The sequence below is a fragment of the Eurytemora carolleeae genome, unplaced genomic scaffold (assembly GCF_000591075.1).
Source record: "Eurytemora carolleeae unplaced genomic scaffold, Eaff_2.0 scaffold1079, whole genome shotgun sequence".
Lineage (NCBI taxonomy): Eukaryota > Metazoa > Arthropoda > Copepoda > Calanoida > Temoridae > Eurytemora > Eurytemora carolleeae.
In genome coordinates this window covers 1,630-21,806 of record NW_019396967.1, presented here as the reverse complement: position 1 = coordinate 21,806, position 20,177 = coordinate 1,630, and the positions used below count along the sequence as shown (strand labels likewise).

General features: G+C 33.2%; 1 protein-coding gene across 1 annotated transcript; it reads left to right on the top strand.

Annotated features, from left to right (window-relative positions):
• Window positions 1-640: 640 nt before the first annotated feature.
• On the top strand, window positions 641-19,789 carry LOC111710601 (two pore calcium channel protein 1). The gene is made up of 23 exons (XM_023484713.1): window positions 641-738; window positions 1,232-1,426; window positions 3,875-3,950; window positions 4,373-4,440; window positions 4,699-4,758; window positions 4,854-4,945; window positions 5,498-5,575; window positions 5,692-5,740; window positions 6,236-6,372; window positions 6,621-6,737; window positions 7,508-7,681; window positions 8,685-8,791; window positions 11,590-11,660; window positions 12,538-12,649; window positions 13,325-13,359; window positions 13,723-13,819; window positions 14,162-14,327; window positions 15,267-15,320; window positions 15,985-16,075; window positions 17,663-17,751; window positions 18,712-18,772; window positions 19,230-19,339; window positions 19,680-19,789. Exons 1-23 carry the CDS (start codon window positions 728-730, stop codon window positions 19,787-19,789), a joined length of 2,160 nt encoding a protein of 719 aa, XP_023340481.1. The 5' UTR covers window positions 641-727.
• The last annotated feature ends 388 nt before the right edge of the window (window positions 19,790-20,177 follow it).

The window sequence follows — 20,177 nt, the reverse complement described above, 5'->3', positions numbered from 1 at the left end:
AAGATACTTAGAAAATTGATGTACGAGTAAACTAATCATAAATAAATGCATAAATTGTATTTTAAAATATGATTGATGTATCTATTATCACTTATTTTCTACTTTTCTAAACACTTGCTTCTTGCTTCTTGAAACGAAACGGTTTGTAAATTCTAAAGTGTACAGTGTAGTGTGTACACAAAATTGGTCACTGGTATGAAGACGACTTTGAACTCTTGAAAAGTTGTTCGAAACTTGACAAAACTATTTTTATTGTATTTATATCTATTATTTTCACGATGTAGTTAAATTTTAAAAAGCTAATTATAATTTAAAAAAAGAAACAATATAACAGAAAACCATTTTAGAAAATTAAGGAAATTTTTTAAAATAAAAAAAAGTGGGGCAAAATTTACAACTTTGCGGCATTGCGCTCAAAATAAATTTTATAAACAAGGCTTTAACAATTTTACTGATAAGTTAAACTAAAACCACAAAACCTTTACAGTTATACAAATTATGTAGGTTATCTTTCACAAAACGTACTTTAAGTTATACAGAATTTTTTTTTTTTTTGTGAGTTGACAACAATTTGTTTATATAATATCGCTTTATTATCCAGTTTTCTAGAATTTAAGGTTAGGTTTGAATTTATCAAGTTACAGGTTGAAAATGTGACTGAAAGATGAACCTTTGAACAGTGTTCTGTGGTACCTAAGAAAGGCGTTACATAGAGTTATATTACATAATGCTGAGAAGGTAATTTTAAGAATCGGCGCCCCGGCCCCTCCCCCCTTCATGAGTTTTATTACGATTACGGTTAATCTCCAAAAAAGGCTTTAATGGTGAAAACAAGTAACATTAGCGATCAATCACTAGGGGTAGCGTTTCAAATAGAGTAACTTTCTACCTTTATGACACGGCACAATTTTAGAGAAAGATTTTTGGGAAGGTCAAGGGGGCCGAACTTTGCGATTAGGACAGCATTGGCGACCGAGCGCCATGGTTAAGTTAAGCTAGGGGGCCGGACGCTGTGGCTGAAGGCTTCATGTTCAAACCTCATTTTTTTTAATGAAGGGGGGGGGGCATGCGGGTTTTAAAAATCTTCCTCTTAAAAATTACCTATTAAAGAAAACTAGAATTGTTAACGACTTTCCTTAAAGATAAATCTTTAAGCCTTTTAATGACTTGTTACCCCCCCCCCCTATTTGCAAGGAATTAATCCGAATTTAAACCGTCCTGATTTATTTAGACAAGGCAGCGATGAAAAGAATCTGATAAACGAGGATCATGAGAGACCGGAGGACCGAGATCAAGTTAATCATCATCCGGAACCTGACCGACCTTCATCCAGCCTCCCTAGTATCCAGGTCTCCCACATCTCTGATAAGTATGACGGGATTGGGACGAATCCTCCGGAGACTGGAAGACGCAGGGATTCTCATAGGTTAGTCTCCGATCTGATGAACGAGTATTCAACGTTTTCTGAAATATTGCCGCCTCCTACACATCCCGAAATCTCCAGGTGGAAAATTTAGTATCAAGAATGAGGGGAGGGGATGAAAGAGATTCTATGAAATATATACCCCTGTAAAAAATATTATTTTTAAAATATACCGCAGCATTTTTTTTAAGTTTATCAATCTCCAGGGTGGCCAAAATGTACGGATTGTACGGATTGGTTTTTTTTTAACCCTAAAATTGTACGGATTGTACGGATTTGTTAACAAATTGTACGGATTGTACGGATTTTTATCCTGGAAAATACACCGTTTTTTTTAAATTTTCTCTCATTTCAGCAAATTTTTCATGAAAATTAAAAAAAAATTCTCGTTAAAATGAAGTTAGTTTAACTTATTTTCTGCATTCTAAATAATATTAGATTGATTAATGTTTCAATTGACATTAAAAATTCATTCATAATTTTCGAGATATGTCCAAGAAGTGTTTATTTGAGAATATGTTCCATAAGTACTTATTTGATTGCTTATTCAAGATGTTCCAGTATCCTGTACCCAGTATCCTGTACCCAGTAGCATGTACCCAGTATCATGTACCCAGTATCATGTACCCAGTATCATGTACCCAGTATCATGTACCCAGTATCATGTACCCAGAATTATGTACCCAGTATCATGTACCCAGTATCCAGTATCCAGTATCCAGTATCCTGTATCCAGTATCCTGTATCCAGTATCCAGAATCCTGTATCCTGTATTAAGTTCAATATCCTGTATTCTGTATCCAGTATTCATTCAATATCCTGTATCATGTACCCTGTATCCTGTATCCTGTTTCCAGTATCCTGTATCCTGTATCATGTATCCGGTATCCTGTATCCAGTATCCTGTATCCTGTATCCTGCATCCAGTATCCTGCATCCAGTATCCTGTATCCAGTTTCCAGTATCCAGTATCCAGTATCCAGTATCCAGTATCCAGTATTCTGTATCATGTACCCAGTATCCTGTATCATGTATCATGTATCCAGTATCCTGTATCCAGTATCCTGTATCCTGTATCATGTACCCTGTATCATGTATCCAGTATCCAGTATCATGCACCTAGTATCATGTACCCAGTATTTAGTTTGTATATATGTATGAAGCCAATATTTTATGATTCTTGCTGAAGAAGTTTAAACCCTCTTACATGAACTGAGCCCGCGATTTAAAAAATTCGGAGAATTACGACTCGGGTCTAAGCTGTCGTTGGACCTTATTTACGGCTTGAGCTTTCGGATTAAAGCTGCATCTAATTTTCCACAGAGTTGAATTAAAAAAACCGAGATGGAATTTAAAGAATTTGAGCCGCGGTTTAAATCCGCCAAAACCCGGTTTAAATTTAGCGCCGGCTTAAATCTTGAAATATTTGATACAATTTTAAGTGGAACCAACCATATTTAAACCGCGGCTTAAATTTAAACCGCCGCTCAAATTCTTTAAATTCGGCCACCGGTTTAATATTCTATTTGGCGGATTTTCATGGTAGGAATTGGCGAATTCCCAGTTTTTATTAGAACAAGGCGCAACATTGAGCCTTATTCTCCACTAAAACCAACCAAGGTCGGTTTTAATTTCATTGGGCCTAACTCCTTAAGTCGAGCCGAAGATCTTGCAGCTGTCAATCACGTGACACAAGCTGTCGTTAGAGTTGGGTCTAAGATTGGGTCTTAAAGTCGGGTTTAAGGAATTACGACTCGAGCCGAAGCTTTTAAATCGCGGGCTCTGAACATAAAGGACAATGAATGAAAAATTGAATTTTAATGTGTTTTTTTTTCAAAAATGGGATTTTTTTCAAAAATTGTACTGATTGTACAGATTTTTAAAAAAAATGTACGGATTGTACGGATTTTTTTTTCGAAAATTGTACGGATTTCTTCTGAAAATGTACGGATTTTTGTACGGATTTGTTCAAAAAAGTTTTGGCCACCCTGAATCTCGACAAAGTTCTATATTTTTACATGTGATTGTGTAGTTAGCTCATGTTGGGAAATTCTGAAATTTTCGAAATTTCGTAAATTGTAACTGGGGATTGGTGAGACTCTATGCAAACTCAAAACGGTAGAGATATATAAATATTAAGAATCGAGTAAGGGTAAAAAAAAGCAAGTAGAAAGATAAACTTACCTCGATTTGGAGAAGACAAAATATACAGTGAAACCCAGTTTTATGAATACATAGCAAGAGTTTTATATAATGTCGTATTACATATTTAAGATTAAATGCCGCGGAAAAATGAGTTAAATATTAATATATTAATTGCATTCATATTTGAGGGCTATTAATTTACCTTGAATTAAAAATAAAAAGAAGTTACTTTAAAATTATCAAAAAACTTTTTACGGTCTAGGTATTCATATATCTGGGATTCACTGTAGAAAAACTATGTTTAAGGACGCCATCTGTTGGTGATTTACCGAACCGTGCTGGAAACACAGGGAGAAGTGGGAATGACGAGGGAACCTACAAGGTAGAGTTAATTAAATATATTTTAAAATTACGTTTAACGCAAAGACAAGCAAAATAATGACGATTTGTCACAATTGTCTCTCAGATTAGTTAGTTTAAATCTGAATCTTAAAACACAGCGCTCAAATATTGATTTACAAAAGTTTTAAGTTAGGCAAGATCTAATTAAGAAATATGTTAAAAGTAAAAGACAAAAATTTACCCAAATTTTCTTATTTTAAATCAAAAGTAAAAATTGAAAAATATATTTTTTTTTCAACTTATTTATTTTTTTAAATTTAAATTTTAACAAAATTCTTTAAATAATTAGATGATACCAGCTGCAAATATTTGGACATATTTTTTTTCTAGATCTCCATTTAACTTCTTGTTGTTCGTCCAATTATCAATTTATTTAAATTGGAAAACAAATTTGTTGATCAGGAGCTATTAACACCAGGAGAACCTCCAACAGAGTCCTTATCGAAACATTCTTGGGAAATTAATTACAGGTCAGCTGATCAATTAGATAATACTAAACATGAATCATTAGCAGGTCATCAAACAGAAATAAAAGAGTTAAAGGCCAAAGTTGAATATAGATTACAAAGGTGATCAAACATAAATCAATCTAAGGGTATTCAAACATGAATCAATTATAGCCCATAGGTGATCCAACATTAAATAGTTAAGGTTATCAAACATAAATCAATTACAATGTTTTAAATCCGCATTTCAAGTTTCGGCAATTAATTGTTCCAATTATTTAGGGAGGCTGCAATTTTTTTGGATGAAGGAAGAAATAATGATAAATTTTTGCATCATCCAAGGTAAATTATGTACGAAATGTTTTATTTTTCAAGAATCGCTAAAAACCCATTAAATATGAATAGAAAGTAAAGATTATTACATAATTTTCTTTTAGGAATATGGAAGCATTGCCTGCCTATCTTCTTGTGCACAGTCGTTGGTTCAATACATTCGACTTCATGGCTTCCATAATTATTCTAGCTTTAGGTCAAATTTTATTTGGTCATAAATAAGTGTAGCTTTTTTATTTTTTTCTAAACGCGTAGCTTTCTAGTTTCTGTTTCTGTTTAACCTTGCTTTTTTGCGCAACTTTCAAGTTTTTGTTCCTTATAATGTAGCTTTCTGTTTTTTTTCTTATAAATAGCATTTTACTCTTTGATCTTAATGCGTAGCTTTATAGTTTTTTTCTTTATGCGTAGCTTTCAAAGATATGCCTAACTTAAAATTTTTTATTACTTGATTCTTTATGCAGAGCTTTCTAGTTTTTGTTTCTAAATGTGAAGCTTTCTACTTTTTGTTCTAAATGCGTAGTTTTCAACTTCTTTGTTTCTTTATGTGTAGCTTTCTACTTCTTTGTCTTTTTTAGTTTTTGTTAATTATGATAAGCTTTCATGTTTTTGTCGATCTTTATGCGTATCTTTTTAGTTTTTGTTAATCATGCATAGCTTTCCTATTCTTGCTACTTTAGCTCTGTAGTTCTCGTTAATATGGGTATTTTTTTAGCGTTTGGTTTTTTTTCTAATATTTCTTGTATTTTAGGGTTGTTCGAAGCTCCCTGTATTCCTGCATTAGAGGTTCCAGTTCCAATCCATGGATCTATAGAACTTTGTTCACTAGGTTTTCAGTTATCCTAAAAATTCAATCATTTAATTACTCAGTCTATTAATTATATTTATAATACATTCATCATTCAATCAATAAATTAACGACCTTGGATAATTGATTTTATTTAGTATTATTGTCTATTCAGATGCTTTTAAAAACAAGATGGATCGGTTTTAGGTAACTTTACTTAAATTGAATGACCGGCTATGTAAGATATTTGAACTGAGTATACAGTGTTGTGGAAAACTTCTTTCGGATTCATTTGAGACACATTTAACTTTTTAAAGATCTGTAAATCCTGAGTTTGAGTTTTGAACGTCGAATTAGCGCTCAAACTCGGGATTTACAGATCTTTAAAAAGTTTTATATCTCTTAAATGAATCCGAAAGAAGTTTTCCACAAAACTTTATACTCAGTTCAACTACTTTATAGAGCCGGTCACACCCTCAAGGGACTCTAGTTGGTCAGATTCACAACGGTACCCCTTAAACAGTTATTTGAGTAACAATAAGGAAGATACAGTCATTTTTACTTTATTGAAAAGTGATTAATTCTGACAATTCCCTTCAGGATATCTGCAGTATAAATGGGGTTTGATTGGACATGGTAATCACTTAAAAATAAATCCATTATCAATTATATTTTTTCTAATATCGGATATTTTGTGTTTAGATCCTGTTTGCAGCACAAGCGAACCATTATCAAAATATTAAGCTTAATTATCATGACGATAGAGGCAGCTGTAGTGCTTGTTCGACAGAGGAATCATTTTAGAATAACACGTGCACTTCGTCCACTCTTCTTACTAGGTCAAATGAGGGTGGAAAGGGGGGTTCCTTTTTTATTTCATAATTTTTATCAGTATTCTTGAAGAAAATTAATTATTAGTTAAAATTTGAATTTTACCGGTAAAACTTGACTTAATCTTCCCGGCAATGAAAAGAGTTAAAAAAAACTAACATATTTAAGAAGTTGCCAAAAAAATTGGGGGTAAACTGTTTGAAGTTGTATGGGGGTGATTTAAGATTATAAAATTAGTTAAAATAAAATATTTCAGATTCTAGTTTTTGCGGAGGAGTAAGAAGATTTATTCGACAAATCCTTCAATCCCTTCCTCCAATCCTTGATATCATGGGACTTCTACTCTTCATCATGCTAATTTACAGTGTATTAGGTAGTGTATTGATTAATCTCTAATCATTGATTTCATGGGATTTCTACTCTGTATCATGCTCATTTACAGTGTATTAGGTAGTGTATTGATTAATCTCCAATCCTTGATATCATGGGACTTCTTCTCTTGGAGAAAGAAACACGAACACTGGTTAGCAAAATTCAACTAACCCATCGTGTTCTGAAAGATAAAACTCATTTAGACAATGATTTTTCGAGGCTTAGGCTAGACATCATTAGGCTTTGGCGAGACAATATATAGATTTTGGCTAAATAATATTATATATATGTTAAATTATAAAACATTTTAACCATGACTCAGGTTCTGCATTATAAAACAAAATCAGGTTATTCTTTATAAAAATTGGCCTTTTAATAGTTATACATTAAAAATCTCAATTAATTATATAGATTTGAACACGTGATTAAATGTAGAAAACTGTGCATGTAGAGTTCCGTGTGATTGATCGATTGTTTGAAGATAATTCCTGGTTGAACACACTGAATAACATCTTGTCGCTGAACACCCTGAACACACATTAGTTTATAAAGATCCTCAGATCTTACAATAGTGGATTAGATAGTGCATTGAATTATCTTACAAGCCGTGGGAGAGGGGGCATTTTGTGCACTCCCGTACAAAAGTATTTAGTATTGACATGTAATGCATGTCAATCGCCCCTGAATAGTTTTTGAAAAAAAAAAAAAAATGTCATTCAACGTTTTAACAACATCGATTATAACAATTAAAATTGTGATTATTTGTGTAAGGTTTCTATCTGTTTGGACCATCCGATACTGAGCCTGGATCCTTATACTTCAACACCTTTACCACCAGCTTCATCAACCTGTTCGTCCTCCTCACCACAGCAAACTATCCTGACGTAATGATGCCAAGCTACGCAAACAACAAGTTTGCAGCCATTTTCTTCATTTCATATCTAGGTAAAAATTTTAGGTTGCAATTTTGATGATACCCTCCCCTTCTCTCTTAAATGTTAGTTCTGTTTTGGCCGTCCAAGAGCTTTTATATGGCAAGTAAATGAATTTTTGAAGAATAAATACAAGAAAAATTTATATTTTGATTAATGGGATATGTTGAATGAAATCCAGAACGAGTTCGCGTGTATCACTGCCTTTTTGCCCTTTTTTGTAATAAGATAAACCCAATTTGATCTTCGAAGGAAAAGACCCCAATCTCTCTTGAAGTTTTAAGAAATTGGTTAATATACTAGTGAAAAAAGAGCAAGTTTAATTCATTTTGCGCATTCAAAAGTCATAAACTCTTTCAAAAAGTTCTAATTAGTACAAAGTATCCATTACTATTCTTGTATTTCAGACCTATCCCTTGATTAGAATAATAATATATCTTAGGGATCACCCTGTATTGTAGCAATGCTGTATTTCAGAGATAACACTTTTTTAATCCTGTATTTTAACCATAGAACTGTATTTTAACAATCCCATATTTCAGGGATCATACTTATTTAGTGATCCTGTATTTCAACCATACGCCTGTATTTAAACATTATAGTATTTCAGTGATCTCCCTGTACTTTAGCAATTGCCCTGTATTCTAGTGATTATCCTATACTTTAATAATCCTGTATTTCAGCGATCACCCTGATTGTCTTGTATTCTAGTGATCACCCTATATTTTAATAATCCTGTATTTCAGCTATCACCCTGTATGATAGCGATCGCCTTGTAATCTAGGTATCATTCTATATTTTAATAATCCTGTATTTCAGTGATCACCCTGTATGATGGTGATCACCCTGTATTCTAGTGTATTTAAATAATCTTGTATTTTAACGATCGTCTTTTATTTTAGTGATCTCCCTACATTTAAATTAAAATAAACTTTTATTTCAGGGATCACCCTGTATGATAGCAACTGCCCTGTATTCTAGTGATCACCCTATATTTTAATAATCCTGTATTTCAGCGATCACGCTGTATTTCCTGATGAACCTGATGCTTGCTGTTGTATACGATGCATTTACAAATATTGAAATCGGCAAGTTCAAGAAACTGTTTCTTCATAAACGAAAGGTTTGAACAATCTTATTTTCAGTGTAAAATCAAATTTAGTTTTTTTTGTTGCTGATAATTTCTTTCCTCTATTATAGCTCTTTTTTTCTTCCTAATACATGTTTGAATACATGTGGTTGATACCAAGGACTTTAAGGAAATTCAAAGTGTATAGCCAAACTAGAATGGTGTGATGTATGGGTACTAAATGAAACAGACCTGGGATGGTATTAATCCACAAGGGGGACAGACAGGTTGCTATCTCCATACTCTTTGCTGCTGAAGTCCTGATGGACCATTCAAGGCATTGAGTTATGACCCCTATTCCCTAATCAAGCAAGTAATGATTGTGATCAAGGAAGATGGACTTGATAGATGACTTAACAAGGCACCTATGGAAATTATATGAAAAGTATTTCTGGCAAATTGCAGTATTTTTAATGCACCAGGGCATTACTATGAAAGTTTATTTCGTCCCAAGGCATGTTTCTATTAAATGCAGATATAAACTGGTGTGTTGGAGTCTTCGCTAGGGTCACAGCATTTTCAAAATCAGGTCTTGTTTTACAGGATAAACATTAAGCAAGGCACTGTGACTAGGAAAAAGGTTGTTGTAAACAACAAGGTTCTAAGTGAAAGTGCTCATTCAGTGAGGGCCCAAGATACCTAGTCTTTTTGTGAAAAAGTGGTTGCTTATTCAGGTACTCTAGATAGTATCCTAGCTAATCTTGAATGGAAGTTAGATAAGAAATTCCCTAGGTTTCAGGAGGTCCTTTGTGCAAGCAGCTGTGATAGTGAAATTGAAGATGGGTTAAGGATCAAATTCAGAGATAAGATGCTAGATAGGCAGAGGAGAAAGAGAGGAAAGCATAGAAGCTTGATCAAGATTAATACTGAAAAGTCAGGAAGGGTGAGAACTAAGAATGAAGAATAAATGGAACTGGTAGGAGTGGATTGTGCCTTAAACCAATCCCTCTGAGCATGCTAGTGAGGGGTGCACTACAGTTTTTATAGCTGTAATCAAAGATCTAGTGTCCAAGGCTAAGGAATTGAGTGCCAGATGCAGATAATAAGTCATGCATGCTCCATACACATACATGCAGGCACCCTGACACTTGAGCCCCTCACAGACTTCTTCAATGCCATGTTGAAGCTGGGAAGGACCCAAGGTTAAACCAACAGCATGTCTCCAGTGAAATATTAAACCTGTTAACTAAGAATGTATTCCAGGATGGATCCAATCTGTGAAAGGGAAGTGTACTTCAGCCCTGTCTACTATGCCTTTAGAGCTTGACAATCATCTTGAGAGTTTACACTGCATGCTGAGTTAGGGAGGGCTGAGGCCAAGAAATAATATTTTTACCACCTTCTGTTGCATTGCTAAGGCTTAAGACTCAATAAACGAGGAGGGAACTATAGTAACTGTCCTGCACTTTTGCTGATGAATTTGTGATGATCAAATGACTAGAATCAGAGGTATAAATAAACTTCTTTAAACAATGCACCAGCTCTGTTCTGACCTGAAAATGAAATTGGCAGTTGAAAAGAAAGGGTTTTTTTAGCTTTTGGGCCAAGCAGCGCTCTCAGGGAAGTCTTATCAAGATTATCCTAGCTTGAAGGCGTCTTTGGTTGCCAAGTATTTAGGAGTTGACCCTTCTGTCAAGAGTTATAATCTTGTGAAGCTTCTAAAGCCAGATGTCAACAGCTCAGGGCTTATGCTCATACTACTGTGGGCTGTACTCGGACAGGCTTGTTCAAGTCCATTACTGGCAAAATACTATGGGAGTGCTGTGCATTCACAGCAATCCTTTATGACTCATAAGCTCTGGCAGTTTCCAAGGCTATAGAAGTGGAGCTGGAGAGGATGTTCAGGGGGAGTTGTGGGCCAATGTAGTGAAGCCCATATGGTATTTCAGTGCCCCATTTGTGAGCTATGTTAGTTGAACTAAGGGAATAGAGGCCTATCTTAACCTCTATGTGGTTCTACATCAGGTCTCATAAGAACTTTTTATGCGGGACTTGGGGGATGGTGTTGACCCTTTTACAATGATGGGCAGAGCTCAGGTCTTCAGTGTTTGATGGACAACTGGCTTGTGCATGGCTTGTTGTCTTAACGAGGTAGGTTATGGAATGTCATGTTCCTGATGAGTGCCTCATTGTAGGCTGTGGTAGGGTATACCTCTGGACTTCAGTTCAGCCTGCCCTCTGGTGGTATCTCATCTAAAGATGGCCATGTGTCCACCCAATGGCTGTCTGGGTTCTCCATACTGGGGGGGCTTCCAGATCTCCTTTCTGATATTACTGATCAAAAGCATTTATTAAGAAAATGAAGGTTTGTTACCCTTTTACTACAGTGAAAAAATGTACAATTTACAATTGACATGAGCAATTTACAATTTACAATATACATGTGCAATTTACAATTTACATGTGCATTTGACAATTTATAGTTTACAATTTATTATTTATGATAAACAATTAATAATTAACAATTAACAATTTACAATTAAAAACAAGCAATTAAACATTAACCATTAACCATTAACCAATTTACAATCTACCAGTTACAAGTTACAACTTTACAAGTTACAAGTTACAAGTTACAAGTTACAAGTTACAAGTTACTTACAAGTTACAAGTTACAAGTTACTTACAAGTTACAAGTTACAAGTTACAAGTTACAAGTTACAAGTTACAAGTTACAAGTTACAAGTTACAAGGTTGTTGCATGTTACACGTTACAAGTTACATGTTACAAATTAAGATTTTAGATTTAAGATTTAGAATTTTGAACCTTTTAAATTTTACCCTTTATTTAGGCTTGTCAGCATGCGTTTAAATTACTGGTGACCAGAGATAATCCGAGACAAGTTTCATTCCTAAACTTCAGGTTAGTATACTTTTTACTTCTTTCCTAAACTTCAGATTAGGATACTTTTTACTTCTTTTCTAAACTTCAGGTTAGGATACTTTTTACTCCTTTCCTAAACGTCAGGTAAGGATACTTTTTACTTCTTTCCTAAACTTCAGGTTAGGATAATTTTACTTCTTTTCTAAACTTCAGGTTAGGATACTTTTATTTGTTTCCTAAACTTCAGGTTAGGATACTTTTTACTTCTTTCCTAAACTTCAGATTAGGATACTTTTTACTTCTTTCCTAAACTTCAGGTTAGGATACTTTTTACTTCTTTCCTAAACTTCTGGTTAGGATACTTTTTACTTCTTTCCTAAACTTCAGATTAGGATAATTTTTAATTCTTTCCTAAACTTCTGGTTAGGATACTTTTTACTTCTTTCCTAAACTTCAGGTTAGGATAATTTTTACTTCTTTCCTAAACTTCAGGTTTGGATACTTTTTACTTCTTTCCTAAACTTAAGGTTAGGAAACCTTTTACTTCTTTCCTAAACTTAGAGTTTCGAAACCTTCTTTCCTAAACGACATTTTAGGATACTTTTTACTTCTTTCCTAAACTTCATGATATGATACTTTTTACTTCTTTCCTAAACTTCAGGTTTGAATACTTTTTACTTCTGTCCTAAACGACAGTTTAGGATAATTTTAAATCTTTCCAATGTTCAGGTTAGGATACTTTTTACTTCTTTCCTAAACTTTAGTTTAGAATACTTTTTACTTTTTTCCTAAACGACAGTTTAGGATACTTTTTGCTTCTTTCCTAAACTTTAGGTTAGAATACTTGTCACTTCTTTCCTAAACGACAGTTTAAGATACTTTTTACTCCTTTCCTAAGCTTTATTTATTTATTCAGTGGACTGATCGCTCAGTTTTCTCCGTCTAGTTCTCCTCTGGATCGAATGCTGATCTTTAAATCAATGTTAAATAAACCAACCAACCCTGGGCAAACCTACCTCTGTATAGAGGTTAGTTATGCAAGGCTGGTGTAGGGCCAGGTTATCATTGGTATTTTATTCAAACTTTTAAACATTTGTTTGGAAATAAGGTTTAAATTGATCTTAAAAAAATGGAAATAAGTTTTTCATCGCTTGATCATTGATCAAGTAAAGGTTAATTGAAAATTTAGGGTTCATTCTTAGGTCAAGGAAAGGAAAATCTCTTGTAAATAAAGGTTTTTTATTTGTAGGTCAAGTAAATGTGCGTTGAAACTAAGTTTTTTGTTTTTAGGTCAAATAAAGTTTTTTTTAGGTAATAGAGTTTTTATTGGTAGATCAAGTACATATTTATTTGGTAAATCTGTTTGCATTGTTAGATCAAGGAAGGATTTTAAGGGTAAAACTTTTTCCATTGATAATCAAATATATATTTACTGGGTAAAACTGTTATCATTGCTAGATCAAGTAAATATTCATTTGGGTAAATCTGTTTGCATTGCTAGATCAAGGAAGGATTTTAGGGGTAAAACTTTTTCCATTGATAATCAAATATATATTTACTGGGTAAAACTGTTATCATTGCTAGATCAAGTAAATATTTATTATGTAAACTGTTTTGGATTTGTTTGGGGAAAACTGTTCATTGGTAGTTCATGTAAGGACTTGTTTGAGTAAAACTGTTTTCAACAAATTTTGTTTTTTCAGGATTTCTACAAGATTTACGATTCTGTTCAATACAGGTAAAAGTTATTTCATCCCAAGGGTTTATAATTGTGGGGAAATAGTCGATTTGTTTTTCCAGATCACTAAAGTAGGGTATGCTGAAGGGGGGGGGGGGCAGAAATATTAAATTGGGTTGTTGCGTTTCTTGGCTGATCTGATTTTTGGTCGGTTCCACCTTTTGGTCGGTTCCACCTTTTGGTCGGTTCCACCTTTTGGTCGGTTCTTCCTCTAGGTCAGTCTCATCTATTGGTCAGATGTTTTGGTTGGTCCAATCCTTTGGTCTGTTCCGTCTCTTGGTCCAATCCTTTGGTCTGATTCGTCTCTTGGGTGCTTCAGTCTTCTAGTCGGTTCCGCTTGGCATTAATGTCTGGTGAATTAAGGTGGAAGTTGAAGAAGCAGAAGACCCCCTATTATGAAAGCTGTAAAACCTGTTATTCTCTCCTAGCGGGAGGAATTCGAATTCTTGTCAAATCGAAGGTAGGAACAAAATTGGGTTCAAGGATTTTTCATTAAGATAATTTTGGTAAAAAGCAACCCAAAAGATGTCTAAAGTAAAACGGCAAAATCCTTTTCGTTTTTCAAATTGCATTCTGTTCATAAAAAATTAATTCTAGATAGATTGAGAGTCGATATCCATTTAATTCAACCATATTTTTTGATTGTCTTAACAGCTGACGAGAGATTATGGATAATGTCGTCCATAACGTACCATAATTAGTTTAACTAAAATTCAGGAAGAATGAGTTCAGCTGTTAATGACCAAGAACATCAGTTTTGTGCCAAATCTCTGTTGTGAACTAATTGTCCCTATATCTCCAGGGGTTTGAGTTTTTGATCTACATGATGATCTTCACCAACCTGGTCCTGTTGGTCCTGCAGACCTACCTCCTCACTAACACCTCCGACTCTCAAACTATTTACGCTTTCTGGGTTTCATACATTTTTATCTCTGCGTATACGTTGGAGGCAATTCTCAAAATTATAGGTGATATATTTTACAAAATATATTTGTGAAATTTAATAAGGAAAATTGTAAAATGAGACCATAATTTTAGAAGAAAAACTAACCTTGTACAACAGTAAGGGAGGTCGATATTTTAATAATTTTCAAATTCTTAATTGCTTCAACCGGTTTATTATGGAGCATACAAATTGTAACAACTTTGAGAAAAAGAATTTTTCTTTAAAATCAATTTGAGTAGGACGAATTTGACTTTTAAGAAAAAATATTAAAAAACGCACTGGTTTAAAAAAATCTCCAGAGCATGCTTATCTGAATGTCTAAAGATCCGTCAAAGGCTGCTGATTATGGTACATCTTTTAGATTTTTAAAGTTCTAAAGATTGGGTTAGTTAATGTCCAAAATCGGGTAATTTCCCTCCTTAAACCCTTTTTTGTCACTAACTTTTTTATTTATGAACTGTGGAATTTCCAAAATCAACCTCTCTTATTGTACATTGATACCTATAAAACTCTGGAATAGGAAGACGACTATTAGGCTTAAGTTATGCTTTTAAAATGTCAAATGAACATGAAATACGGCAAGGGAGCAGTTCACAGAGTAGAGACCCATTTTACTTAATCTATATGATATTCAAACTGCTAGTAAGTTACGTCAAATACAAATAAGATTGCGTAAATATCGTCTTTCTATTCTTCTTGTATGGGTTGTATGGAGTTAATTGATGAGCCACTGGCTGGATAGTATCACCTTTTTTATCTTCTGACAATGGGCTAATTGTTGTGGGTATAAAGGTTCAGTTAGAGTAGGTGTGGGACGGTGCTTCCCATGCCTGCCGGCGGTCTGGGGGGTTCATAACGGGACCTCTTTTTCAGATTTCTTTTCTAATAGTTCTAATGGGTCTCACTGTAATTGTGTCGGGACTTCTATCTTTTTTCTTTTTTTACTTTTTATCTTTATCAGGTTTGGGATTCGTAGGCTATTTCAGCTCAGCCTGGAACATTTTTGATTTTTTAGGTAATTTTAGTTTTTACTAAAATTGGCTTTTTTTATTTAAAGTCACAAAGACGAAACAACCCTCCAAAAAAAACTTTTTAAAAATACACAAAAACTGATTTTGATAAGTTATTTACCCTCTTTCAAAAATTTTTAGATACTCTCTTTAAATAGTGTAAGGGACTGTAATCTTGATTTCAAGTGACCCTCCATGCAAAGATGACAATGTCGGATTCACAACGGTCACCTTGAAACCTTTATCTGATCAATAATGTGAAATTCTGATCAATTCTAAATGTTTTCCAGCAGTAGTATAAAGCGCAAGTCCTTTTTGTAGAGAAACCCCAACTGAAAATACGTAGGTTTTATAATTATAAAATTATAAATAGTTATATCTATTTCATACTTGATCAGATCAAGCTTTTAACGGTACTGTTGAGAATCGGCATTGCCATATATGCATGGAGGATCACTTGAAATTACGAACTCCAACATTCTGATAAGTTACAAAATTTTCTAAATAGTATAATCCTTAATTCGAAAAATTGGGAATATAATTTTAAAACGTGTAAAATATCGAAATCTTTTGTGGTCCCATTTTAAAGCTAAAAATCCTTGAATGTTGAAAAAACGTATGAAGTTACCCAACGAGCAACACTACCTCTAATTACCTATCTATGTCTAGTAACTGTAAGCGGACTGATTAGTATTGTATTGACTGAATTAAACATACCTTCCTTCTATGTTGTCATCTTTAGACCTCTCAGACTACTCAGGTAAATTATTCCGATTAGGAGTTGATCCTTTTCCCTGCAATAACAAATATGGATATGTTTAGAAGGGATCAACTCGTTTATCATGGAAACCCAGAAAACTTTGGATTAGGAAGACGACATCATAGCAATAATAGTTAGTAGTGTAGAGGGATGGATCGTTTTCTTTTTTGAAAAGACGACATTATTAATCGTCTTCATAAATGTCAAAGGCTCATATTTATTAATGACATTTTTTTAAACAATCGTTATGAAACGGTCGCTTATCGTTTATATATAAACAATTGTTTTTAAAAAATTAACATTATTCGTTCTCTAAAAGTTCATAACAGGTGGGTCATTTTCCGAAAACAAATCGATCGAAATACAAAACTAAATACAATTGTTTTACCATCGTTTTCAAAAACGATCAACAGCTCTAAAGTGTTCAAATCTCTTATAAAGTTAAATGGGTCTGTTTACTCTGCACAATTGCTGTGTCTTATGTTCATTGGACTAATTATATTTAATACCCTGAGAATAAAAGTCGTCTCCCTTTTCTAGAGTTTTTTGGTTATCATTGTATTGGGAAGGTTAATGGGCAAGTTTAAGGGAGTGACCGGCAATGTATGGTATTTGAACTGAGAATGTAATATTGAGAAATTGTTTATGATTCATTTGAAACATATAAAACGTTTTAATGATGTATAATTACTGAGTTTAAGCGCAAAGTCGACGTTTAAAATCATCCATTCGGGTGGTTACCGTTAGAGAATCATTTTTTTTAAATTATTAAATGACTACGAAAAAAAATGTTTAAAAAATTCTACAATAAACTGATGGCATAAATAGAAACAGGTCGAGAAATAAAAATTAAATCTTGTCATTGAAAATTAGTAATCTTTATTAGATGTTTGTTTCTGTAATGTTTCATTTTTCACAAACGTTTTCTGTAGGTTTCCTAATATTTTATTAAAAAGACGACATTTGGAGAAATCTGCCAACAAATTTGTAAATTATAATAAATTCAATAAAATGATGATAAAGAATGTATTTAATTAATTCTCACATTGATTAATTGACAAATACATCAACATACATCATTGAATATTATATGTCTCAAATTAATCCTAAAAAATATCTCCACAATACTTCATTCTCAGTTCAACTACCATACATTGCCGGTCACTCCCTTTAAGCAACAATTGACTGTTAATTTCAGTTACCAAAATCAATAATTAGATTAAAGATAATTTTTGCTGGATTCTTAACAAATCACGTAAAAATCTTTGTCATACAATCTGAAGTAAGCAAAACACTTATGGTAAATGCGGAAATCGGTCAACAGGCAACAAGAGGTTTAATTAAAAGGTTTAAGGCAGTGCTTAGGATCAGGATCCATTAAGTCTTAAACTTCTAACTTCTCTTAAATTGGCAAATTAGCAACCAAAAGAAGCTGTTGAGAGTTTTTTTTTTAATTCATAATCTGGTTCTGGATTCATTTTTTACTAAAAGGATCGAGGACCTACAATGAAATGGGATAGATCCTGGCCTCATTTATTTAGAATGATTATAATAATGATAAAAAACAATTATTTTATTCTTTTCTAGACTGTTTAAACTGAAGAAAAGATTCCGCGATGTTTTCGGAACTTTTATCATCCTGCTTCCTCGTCTCAACTCAGCTGTTATTGTTCTAGGAAAACAACAATCAGAAAACTAGATTCTTTTGAAATATTTTTTATGGCGGAAGGGGTAATTTAATTTTTTTTTGTTAACTATTTCTTTTTCACTTCCATTTGTACTAAAATATGACATTAGAAAGGACTCATTCCTGTGAGTATTGGAGGGAATAGTGACTCGTCCGTTCTGCCATTACATGACGATTATGACAAGGTTGGGTCCAGATTCATGTTGAATATTCAATGAACATGATTCAGATATATGATTTTTTGCTTATTTCAAATGATATCATATTATTTATAACAATTGGTTAGTTGTCTTTGTGGAATGTGGATGATTCTTTAATTTTAGTCGTAAACAACCAAGCTATATTACGCTTTATTCACTTCAAACGAGATTTAATGATTTCTTTAAAAAATAATGGTTTTTCTTTTCAATTCTATTCTATTTTTAACAATCGGTGAGTTTGTTATATTGGCAACAGGGCTCAAATTTGGTGGTGTGTTGTCTTAACCTGCTAAAGCAATACCTAGCTTCACATAAATTCAGTTTTCCTCTCACGTAAACAGTATTTGTTATATTGGCAACAGGGCTCAAATTTGGTCGTGTGTTGTCTTAACCTGCTAAAGCAATACCTAACTTCACATAAATTCAGTTTTCCCGTAATTCTCATTAAAACATTTCATAACATTGGTAGAAATCAGGCTGAAAACCCCAGATGTTGGCAAGATTGCATTTAAGAACCTTAAGCCATCCCTGCTAGTATGATTTGATTTGATAGACATGGACATTTAAGAGATCACAGTATAAAGACATATAGTAGTGCCATCCTAGAGGGAGAGGGAGGGAGATAAGACAGCAGCAGCGAATAGACCCTAAATAAAGATCAATGAGTGGGATGGCGCAAATTCGGCAAATTTTAAAAGATGGTGTATTAACAATATTTTACGATGACTCTAATTGTTGTTGTTCCCTAGTCTTGATTTATTATTTCTATGGAATCATTGGAGTTGAACTTTTTCATTGGTGTGATCTCAGGTATAACGTTATTCAATTTTCTTTGATCTTCAACGTATTTTATTTTTATATCTCTATCACTGCAAACTAACCAGAAGGAGAAGGTCAATTTCAATTGACATTACTATCACAGCTTTGTGACTCCGTTGCTCCTTTAGTTCTGATTTTACGCACAAGTGTAAGAAAAGCTACTTTATTCGGTTACATATTAGAAATTCAAAACATTTTTGTTCTTTTCAATATCTCCTCAATAACAGAAGTTATGATAAAAAACATATAAGCTATCAATCTTACTTGCATTTTACTTTAGTTTGACGTGCTATCAATTTGAACAAAATTGCACTGTCAATTAGATCAACTTTAAGAAAAAACTTGCTATACGATGGAAAGTTTTAATGTCAACACAGTTTTAAAATAGGAACTCATCAAAAATGTTGGAATGGAGTACTATAATTAAAGTACTATTAATTGTATTTAGGAATTGTTGTAAGAATACAACTGTAGAACCCTACTACAATGATAATGCAGAGAATGGTAGTGGAATAGGATACTATTATCTAAACAATTTTGAAAGTTTACCAATAGCAGGTAGGATACTGAAGCTATAAAATGTATTAATATTCTAGCCTTCTTCTATGGCTATCTGATTCTGAAATCAGCTTTAAGTTTAATTAAAGTAAATGTCGAATATGATTTGATTTGATACTGCGCAATTGCCACGTACTTGGTTTGTTAAGCTTTTTGTGTAAATAGCTTCGTTATAAAATGTGTCTCTGTAGTTTAATATATTTTTGGTATTCTGTATTGAATTCTACTTAATACTTACACAAATTCATCAGTTTTCTTTTTTATTTGTTTTTATTTGAATTTAGTTTTTTAACGCTTTTGATACTTGTTTCACTGATCAACGCACTGTTTTTGTTGTTAGGTATAACCTTGTTTGAGCTGACCGTCGTGAACAACTGGTCTGTTATTATGGAAGGGTTTGCCAACACCGCCGGAGAATGGTCAAGGAAATTCAACTTTTATTCTTTTTAATTTGAAAAATGTATTTATAATTAAATGGCTATTATTACAATTATTTAGCATATAAAAAATGTATTGAATAGGACAAAAGCAAACATAGATTAGTAGCATTGGAGGACAGATACAGTTGTTGATTAGGTAACAATCATTAGGACAAAGAAAGTCCAAGTACAATCATTTATTAGGACATGTACAATCATTGATTAGGACAGGTACAATCATTGATTTGAGCAGGTACAATCATTGGTAAGGACAGGTACAATCATTGATTAGGACAGGTACAATCATTGATTAGGACAGGTACAGTCATTGATGAGTGCATGTACAATCATTGATTTGCACAGGTAAAATCATTGATTAGGACAGGTACAATCATTGATTAGGACAGGTACAATCATTG